This window comes from Laccaria bicolor, genomic scaffold (assembly GCF_000143565.1).
Source record: "Laccaria bicolor S238N-H82 LACBIscaffold_169 genomic scaffold, whole genome shotgun sequence".
Classification (NCBI taxonomy): domain Eukaryota; kingdom Fungi; phylum Basidiomycota; class Agaricomycetes; order Agaricales; family Hydnangiaceae; genus Laccaria; species Laccaria bicolor.
Window position 1 is genome coordinate 10808 of NW_001890028.1, and position 9127 is coordinate 19934.

At 45.7% G+C, this 9127-nt stretch overlaps 5 protein-coding genes across 5 annotated transcripts; 1 reads left to right on the forward strand and 4 right to left on the reverse strand.

Moving 5' to 3' along the window:
• Positions 1–163: 163 nt before the first annotated feature.
• LACBIDRAFT_335867 (uncharacterized protein) lies at positions 164–3136 on the reverse strand (the record flags this gene model as incomplete). Its single annotated transcript, XM_001890775.1, has 7 exons — positions 164–223; positions 445–866; positions 1171–1312; positions 1440–1749; positions 1831–2585; positions 2639–2661; positions 2821–3136. 7 exons carry the CDS (start codon positions 3134–3136, stop codon positions 164–166), a joined length of 2028 nt encoding a protein of 675 aa, XP_001890810.1.
• Positions 3137–3293: 157 nt separating this feature from the next.
• Positions 3294–4006, forward strand: LACBIDRAFT_335868 (uncharacterized protein; the record flags this gene model as incomplete). The annotated part of the gene is made up of 2 exons (XM_001890770.1): positions 3294–3914; positions 3944–4006. 2 exons carry the CDS (start codon positions 3294–3296, stop codon positions 4004–4006), a joined length of 684 nt encoding a protein of 227 aa, XP_001890805.1.
• Positions 4007–4088: 82 nt separating this feature from the next.
• LACBIDRAFT_335869 (uncharacterized protein) lies at positions 4089–4536 on the reverse strand (the record flags this gene model as incomplete). Its single annotated transcript, XM_001890776.1, has 2 exons — positions 4089–4155; positions 4217–4536. 2 exons carry the CDS (start codon positions 4534–4536, stop codon positions 4089–4091), a joined length of 387 nt encoding a protein of 128 aa, XP_001890811.1.
• Positions 4537–4762: 226 nt separating this feature from the next.
• LACBIDRAFT_299205 (uncharacterized protein) lies at positions 4763–5706 on the reverse strand (the record flags this gene model as incomplete). Its single annotated transcript, XM_001890777.1, has 3 exons — positions 4763–5207; positions 5316–5384; positions 5432–5706. The coding sequence occupies 3 exons, from the start codon at positions 5704–5706 to the stop codon at positions 4763–4765; spliced, it is 789 nt and encodes a 262-aa protein (XP_001890812.1).
• Positions 5707–6757: 1051 nt separating this feature from the next.
• Positions 6758–8669, reverse strand: LACBIDRAFT_335871 (uncharacterized protein; the record flags this gene model as incomplete). The annotated part of the gene is made up of 4 exons (XM_001890778.1): positions 6758–6849; positions 7063–7122; positions 7435–8481; positions 8535–8669. Coding segments are annotated over 4 exons (1332 nt in total), but the record flags the coding sequence as incomplete, so codon positions are not given.
• Positions 8670–9127: the final 458 nt, after the last annotated feature.

Genomic DNA, 9127 nt, shown 5'->3' on the forward strand with positions numbered 1-9127 from the left:
TGTGCGTGGTGGTGGACGTTGGCGATGTGGTGTGTAGGCGTCGGTGATGATGGTGGTTGGAGAATAGCGCTTTGGACTGAAATAGTTTTTATTTTCTACTTCAGGAGCTTCCTCATCATGAGGTTGAACATTTCTGGGAACTTCTGGATTCCAGGCAAGATTTTCATTTGGTTGATTTAGCATTTGTCGTACCCCAGCCAAGTTTGACTTTGATCAAGACTGTCTATATCGATGCCAGTCATTGTGATGTTCATGACAAGCTTGAGTTCCTTCAATCTTGTTATTTTGACAATCCTTAACACGACAACGATTACGAAATTCTCTTTCATGGGTCTGACAAAATGATTCTCCCTTTCCATGAGAATTTGTAAGGGGTTTCATACAATTATCAAATGCACAATGAGTTGGTCCCATAACAATGCCATCTATTATGACCATGTTCACCATGGCTGGTTGGTTTCCAGTATCAACATCCATTGGGTCATCTGATTCTGCTAAATTTTGCAGTTCTTCAGCAGCTGCAGGATCCAATTGAGGTACAGCTTGATTTTCATCAACACCAAGAACAGCTGCTGCATCATTGGCAGCAGGTAGAAAATCTGCAACTGCCTTGCGTTCTTGAGTACACTCAGAGCAGGTGTGTTTGTCAGACAGCCTCATAGCACCACCTTCACCAAGAATAGCAAATGCATCATGAGTGAGATCATCAATTGATGGATTATCATTTGTTTCAAACATGACTTCTGATGCTTGAGCAATGGTACGAACAGTTTCATGAAGAAATGCGTGCCAGATTTGACACCTTTCAATTTTGAGTGACCCTTGCTTTCCATAGCTGTTGGTCCAAAATTCAGCATAAGCAGAAACTGATGCATGAAAGCTGTATGTTCCATTAACAACAGCATTTGAAAAACACCAGTCAACATATAGAGATTTTCCAAGTTTTAAATATTTAGCATTGTTGAGGTACACTTGTCTCCGATGACCTCCAACTTGAGGATAGTTTTCATGATCAGCAAAATAGTGAGTTTTGCAATTAGAACATTTTCCACTCAGAACAACAACATCTTTAAAGATTTCAGAACTTTTAATAAGAGTTGTTGTGGCAAGGTCATTAGGATCTGAGTGTTGCAAAATGGCACGGCCTTGACATTTAATATCTGAACAAACATTTGATGGTGGGCAAATTATCATGATTGCCTGAATTTCCTTCTTTGAAATTGGCTGAAGTTTTTGAATTAGCTTTCATCACTCCCAAAGGAATTGAGACCCAATAAATCAGCAAAGTTGTTAAGCTTTGTTCCAATGTTGACTGTAATTTGATTTTCAGGCATTAACTTCAAATTCTCTGACTGTTTAAACAGAGTTTTGAGTTTTGGTTTTGGAGTCTGCTTTTCAACTTCACGAGCCAGTGATTTTATCCATGAGCTCAGATTAACCCAATTTTCATCTGGAAGTTGGGGATTTTGCTGGCGTCGATGCAAATTTAATAAATCTGTATTTTCCAACATAGTAGACAACAGCATTAACACAGTTGCAATTGTTATTTTTGAGCTGAAATTTTGTGCAATAAAATCATTGAACACTTTAAATGAAATATCTGGAAATGCTTGTTCACTTGGCATAGCATTGGCACCAGGACACAAAAACATCACAACCATCAAGGGACCAAGCATTTGTAGAATTGTGAACAAGTGTAAAATTGCAACAGTCACCCAGTAAGTTGGAAGCATCTGGAGTAGTTGATCACTGAAGAAAAAAAACAGAACACTGATAAACACATTGATACAAGTACAAAAAAAAATCCAAACAAGTACAAAATCTACCTACCCACTAGCAGCAACCTTCTTCTTCTTGTGACTCTTTTTCTTGCTATCAGCCTGCTCTGACTCTACTGCTTTCTGATTTCCTTTCCCAATACCTGACCCTGATGCTGACCCTTGCTTCTTTTCCTTCTCCTTTGCACCCTTTGTAGATTTTACAGCAGATCTCATAACAGGCTTGACTGCCTTCTTGCCTTTCTGCTTCTTCAACCATTCTCCCAAGTCTACAATAGTGTATCTGGATTTTGTGGTGCCCCAAAGGTCAACATCTGATTTCCTATCAGAATCACCCTCCAACCAGGCCAGCATATCTTCATAACCCTCTGCCATTGGAAAGGCCTTGGCATAAGAGTTATGCCAGGTTGTTTTGGCTACAAAAAGCCCAATAAGCTCAGTCTTGTTTGGGTACTTTCCAAGCTCTGCTGGCCATTTGTGTTCAGCAACCATATCAGAGATTTTTGCCTGAATCTCATTGATGTGTGCATAGTGTTGATACATAACCTGCAAAGTTGGGTTTGTATTATAGCAAAGAGAATCATTGATTGTTAAGCCAGCTGCTTTGAGTTTATGAAGCAAACTCTCATCAACAGTGCGTTTGGAGCCCAAGGGCACAGAAATGTCCATGGGAGTCTCAGGACGAGAATGGGAATCAGATAATGCAGAACGGGACTCAGATAAAGCATAATGAGACATGGGCCCAGAAACGTGAGTTGAAGGGGGGTAAGAAGAGCAAGTAGAAAATGAAGACCTGTTAGGAAGGCACTTTAACCATAAAATGAGAAATAAAGCCAATAAATAATAATAATAAAACTTACAAATAAAATATGACATTCATTATCTTTATTAGATTCAAGACTTTCATTCTCTGTCAGAATGTTTTCATATCAACCCAGTAAGTTCCATTGCCAAGATCCAGACAAGTTTGATTGGGCAAAAACATGAGCAGCTTCAGAAGTAATTAGTAAACTCAATATATTGGATATTTGACTTTACATACCTGTGACACTATCAAGCCTAGTAGCGACTTTCTTTAAAACAACAGCAGATTCGAGAGGCGGAACAGTAGAGACACGAAATACAGTGTTGGCAGGCAGTGAAGAATCAGGGATGACACTCAATTTGACTGGGTCATCATATACCAGGTAAGCAAAAACTTTATAATCAACTAGAGCAGAGCCTGCAAATAAATTGTCGCCAGAGTGAACTTTCGGAAAATCAGCATGGTTCAAGACATTTCCAAATGCCTTTCCACGTAGAAGACCCCCCATGGTGCATGATGACCCTAACACAGGTGGGCTGCCTCCTAAGTCCATTTCAACATCTGTGATAAGTTAGAAATTTAAAGTTTCAAATTTTGAAATGTTAAAATACCCCGATCATAATGAGAGGCATGTTGAGCTAGAGTAACTACTATACATACATATACATATAAGAAAAGACAAAGGGAAAACGAATTTATTTACCTGAGTCATGCACGTCGTTGGTGGTGACGGCATTGTTGGTGCCTCTGGTCTGGGTGTTGTCATTGTCGTTGCTGGGGGCATTGTTGTTGTCGTTGCTGGGGGCATTGTTGTTGTCATTGCTGGGGGCATTGTCATTGTCTTCATTGCAGATGTTGGCGTGGGTGTTGTCTTCATTGCTGGTATTGGTGTGGGCGTTGTCGAAGGTGTTGGCGTGGGCACTGGGGTTGTCGTTGCTGGTGTTGCTGCTGGTGTTGTTGGTGTTGCCGCTGGCGTCGTTGGTGTTGCTGCTGGTGTCATTGGCATTGCTGCTGGTATTGGCGTTGGCGTCGTCTTCGTTGTCGTCCTCATCCCCATTGCCGCTGTTGTTGTCATCCCCACTGGTGCTGCCTGTGCCGCTGTTGTTGTTGTCCCCACTGTTGTTGTTGTCCTGGGTGTTATCGTCGTCCTCGCTGTTGGCATTGTTGCCGCTGTTGTCGTCGTTTTCGCTATTGCTGCTGTTGTCATCATTGGCGCTATTGGCGTCGTTGTTGTCCTTGCTCTCAGAGGTGGGGCTGTCATTCTCATTGGCACCAGTGGGGTCGTTATCACTGGTGTCGGAGGTGTCGTCCTCGTCGCCCATGCGTTCGTTGTGAGTCTTCATGGCGGGATCATGGTCAGGACAACGCTCCCTGGCGCGATGCGGTGGTATCGCATATGCGTTCGGGGGGGGGTCAACAGTAATGCCACTCTCGACAAGCTTTTGCTTGGCCCTGTAGATGTCAATAGAAGTTTTTTTTATAAAAAAAAGGGGGAGGGGAGGTGCTCATGGGGTGAGTTTGGTGGGAGGGGCCTGGCTAGCATCCTCCACAGCCTTCTGGGCGCTCGTTTTCCTGCAAACGGGGTTATTGATGGTCATCGATGGCAGGGAATCAATGTCAATGGGGTGCGTACCTTGGCTTTTTCACCCTCTTCGCCTTCGCCTCCTTCCCCCCTTTTCCTTTCTTCCCCATCTTCGTTCCTTTCATCTCCTCGTTCGTCGATTCGGGTTGTGCAGGCTCCTCCAGGTCTTCCTGGTGCTTCTTCTGGCACTTGGTTGCCTGGTTGCCAGCGTTGGACGGCCCTTGCTTACGAACAGGTGTGTGGGTGTGTACGTGGCCACTACGTGAAGCCTTGTCATCGGCACGTGTACGAGGTGGCATGGATTTGGTGTGGTGGATGGTGGTGGGGTGGTTGATGGTGGTTGTAGTCAGAAAGAAGTGACATGGCAACATTACCACGTTTGGGATGCTACGGACTGTGGGCCGTGTCCGTGGGGATATATTTCCCTTCGTTTTCATATCTAACAAAGCTAGTATGGCTCAGTTTGCTAGAGTGCTTGTCTGTGTCCAAGTGGCCTAGGGTTCAATCCTTCAAAAATGTAAAATTTATTTCCTTACTATATATAGTAAGGACACTATAAATACTACTCAGTTACTATTCAATGGTTTCTAGTACTGTTTATATGTATTCTAATGGTACAATGGTCATGGAATCCATGGAATCCACATGGACTTGTTCCATGGAATCCATATGGACGGTTTGCATGTCGGTGGCATCCTGCCTGTCGTTGGCATCCCCGATGGGCTGGTCGTTGGTCATTGGGTTGTCGTTGGCGGTTTGGTTATTGTTGGCGGTGTCGTTGTCGTTGGCAGTTGACTGGTCGTTAGTGTCGTCTTCGCCTCCGTCGTTGTCTTCGCCCTCGTCATCCTCTTTGCCCTCGTGTTCACCACCCTCTTTGCCCTCGTCGTTGTCTTTGTTGTCTTCGTCTTGGTTTTCATCGTCATCCTCGTTTGTCGGTTCACCCGCTTGGCAAGTGGGTGTGGGCTGGGTGGTGTTCGTGAGGCACCTGGAACGGTGTGGGGGTGCAACACTGATTCCGCTGTCCGTGAGCACGCCCTCAGCACTGTAAAGTCAAAAGAAAAGATTAATCAAAAGAAAAGATATAAGAAAAGATATAAGAAAAGAAAAAACAAAAGAAAAAGAAGAAAAAAAGGGAGGTGGGGGTACATACGGCGTTTGCTCAGACCTGGGGGGTGTTTTGAGACCCGCGTCCTCCCAATTGCAATCCTGCGCAGTTTTCCTGTGGACGTGAGTCAGTGGGTTCGAGATGGGGAGGAGAGAGCACACAATCGTGTGGGTACGACGCACCTTGCAGCTGCAGGGCCTTTCTTGCCCCATCCTCGTGTTGCTTTCTTTCCTCCTCTGCCTCTTGATTTCATTGTGGAATTTTCGACAGCGGTGTCAGTGTCTTGCGCATTTACGTTGTTGTTGTTGTTGTTGTTGTTGGTTTTGGTGCCACGTCGACTTTGTTTGATGGGTTTCTGGCCTGCATTCGACACTTGGCGTTTGCGTGAGTCGGCAGCAGCTTTGGCGGATGCTTTGGACGACGGTTTGGGCGCCATGGGCAGTGTTGTCGTGGGTATGGTGTGCGGAATGGTGGTGGGGGGAAGAAAGGAGGGTGATGTGGCAACGCAAACAGCACATGTGTTCAGTGTGCGGAACGTGCCGAGCGTCAGGGGCAATATATAGTGCTAGTTTGCACTATATATCTAAGCCCCTGTGGTTCAATGGTTAATTGCATGGTCATCTTGGCCACTACGTTCCATGAGCTTGAGTGTTCAATTCTCATTGATGCACTTTATTTTTTATATATAATAAATAATGTAATACAATTGAAGGCTATGCATCCATATGGATTCCAGATGGAGTCACTGGGTGAATTCATATCACCCTGTGTTCTGAGGTGGAGTCCATGTTGGAGTCCATGTTGTCCACATGGTCCAACTGGACTCCAACTGGACTCCAGCTGGAATCCAGATGGATTCTAGACAAAAAATTGGCTGGGTTACCACCAAAAAAAAATTGTCTAAAATCCACCTGGACTCCAGGTGGATCCATGGAGTCCATCTGGAGTCCACATGGAATCTGTGGGGGAGAGTAAAGTCCTCCATGGTGTCCTGTCTTGTGGATTATGAGGCAAGGAATTCACAAGTATTAGTTACCTTACCCCACTAATACTGAGCCCCCCGACCATACAAACAGACCATAGTTGATGGTGCCTGCTGATGAGCCCATGGATCAGTTGACCCCATCAAAGGTGGACCAGCCATCAAGACTCTCTTAGGACTGGTACTGTGCATCGGCTGAGAAGTGTACCCCATGAATTGACATAGCTAAAAATGCCTCGGATCCTGGGTCAACCGATCTCTTCATGGATTGGGCTCAACATGTGTCATGGGTCAGCTGAAGAGCTCTAAATCCCATGCATTGTGGATCAGCCCACAGCCGTCTCATTTTTATTTGCCAAGTTTACCTCGGCTTTTCATTGCCGGTCATCATGCAGTTTACTGGGTCGGGTCCATCACCTACCAAGAAGCCAAGCACAGTGACATGGTCAGTCAGCTGGTACCCCATTAATTAAATATGCCTTGGATCCTGGGTCAACCTGTCTCTTCATGGAAGGGGCTCATGTGTCATGGGTCTGCTGAAGAGCTTTGAATCCCATGCAGCGTGGATCAGCCCAACCTGGTCCCATCCAGTTGACACTATACAGCCAAGTTTCGTTTTCACTCAGGTTTTATTTGCCAAGTTGCTCAAACATTACCTCGGCTTTTCTTTGCTGGTCATGGTCCAGTATTCGGTCATGCAGTTTACTGGGTCCATGACTTCCCAAGAAGCCGAGCACAGTGACGTTCACAAGGCAGTGAGATATATTATGCACACCCCCAGTTCAAAATCCCTACCAAGTTTATACTGACCAATGTTTCTTGTAAACATATCCATGTTGGAACGGGTCTCACTCAAACAACCGCACTCGGCTGCCTGAAATAAACGCCAAGCTGTTACTATGCTGGTCTCCACCGGACAAAGTTGCTCCAAGATCCCCCTGCTTTTCCCTGCCGGTCACAGTTTACTGGGTCGTGAAAGAAGCTGAGGCCTTACTGCTTTCATTATTATGTCCACCACAGGACTTCATATTAAATATGCCCAAAAAAAGATTGAAGATTGTCCAAAAAATATACATGTATGCTACTAACTATTAAGTAGACAGAGTTTGGACAGTTTGGACATCATTGTTTGTAACTTGCTGGCAGTCAGATTTTTGAATCCTCACCAAGTAGAAGACTTACTCTGTGCGGGGGTTTGAAGTGTGGGTTCGAGTTTCTGTAGCCGAGGTGACTTCCTATTACCCCCAATGTAAGGACCAGGCGAACTTGCCCGGGTTGGAGGAATTGGGTTTGGCGCCAACAGAAGGACCGCTGGGCTCTCAGATGCTGGAGGCAGAAAGACGGCCGGGGTTGGAGAGACTTGTGCGTGATCGGTTGAAACTGGGTTTGGCAGAACGACACCCAGGGTCGGGGAGACTTGTACCTGCTGGCTTTTCTGACCGCGGTCGGGTGAGACTGACCAATCGGTATTGATGCCAGGGTGCTTCTTCTGCTTGTTGCTGAGGAACTGGATAATGAGCGATTCCAGACTTGATTGGCGAGCACTGAGCCGCAGGTTGAGCTCCGAAATAGTAGTGACTAATTTGGTGAGGTCGTGGAGCGTTAGCTCGGCAGTTTCGATGCGGCTTGCAAGTTTCTCAAAGCCCCGGGTGAGACTCTCTTGTAATGCAGCTGGCGTAGTCTCCCACTTGTTCTCCAGTGTCTTGACGGCTTCCCTCACCACAGCTTCCAGTCTCTGGTGATCACTTTGGATGGACTGCAAATCTTCTTGTGTTTCCTTCCAACGCATGTGGGCAGACTCTTCAATACGGTCCATCTGGTGAGTCGCTCCGGTGATTTTTTCTTCCTGAAACCAAACAGAGGTCTCTAGACTTGCAATTTTCTCCGAGAGAGGATGGCTAGCCAAATCTTGATCTTGAATAAACCAGGTAATCTCTTCGAGCACCAAAAGACGTTGTGACAGGGTCACGGGTGAGTCAACCGCCAGGGGGAGAAGGGCACTTGCGTCAATATCTTGTTTTCGGACCACAAATGCCGAATACTCTCGCATAGTAGGGGTAGACGACTCCATGGCGCTGACTTGCGCTTGTTGGTCTCGGAGTTTCTGCAGGAGGTCGGCTTGGCCATGAGCAAGTCTTCTGATCTCCTGCTGCATCGTCTGCATGTCGAAGTTCGGTGGGGGGCTCAAGGACCTAAAGTCAATCTTCTTCTGATAGAGGGCCATGTCAACTAAGTTTTCAAGTTGAGAATCATGGGAAAAGAGAAAACAACTTGAAACTTACGATGAACCTCCTTGGGATCTGGTGGGCTGACCTGCCAAGAACGAGATACCGAACGCAAACCTTCTGGCCGGGACGTGTGCTCAACAGGTGGGGGTGTAAAGCTTTGTTGCATATAATTGACAGCCAAGCCCAATTCTATAAACGAAGTCAGCAAAGAATACAGTACTTATCAGTCCCCCACTGATTCCTGCAGGACTCTCAGGATTCCTGAGGATTCCTGAGGATTCCTGCAGGACTACACCATAATTTTGGCAAATTTGAGTTTTAGGAGAAAAATTCTGTCAAGTCCTCAGGATTCCTGAGGACTACATGACATTTAACCATCTGTGACATGTTTAAACACTTCCTCTAACTTCCCTAATGAACTTAACTCTATTTCCATCCTTAAAGCATTCAGATATCAATACATAGTAGAATTTTATTCTATTTTAAATGACATGAAAATTACTTTACAAGTATACTAAAGGGAGGGGGGAAGGAGGGACAAACAGGAAGGGGGGTACAGACAGGGGTGGGAAGGAGGACAGGAAAGGGAGAACAGAGAGGGAGATAGAGAGGAAGGGAGTGGAGAGGAAGGGGGGACAGACAGAAAT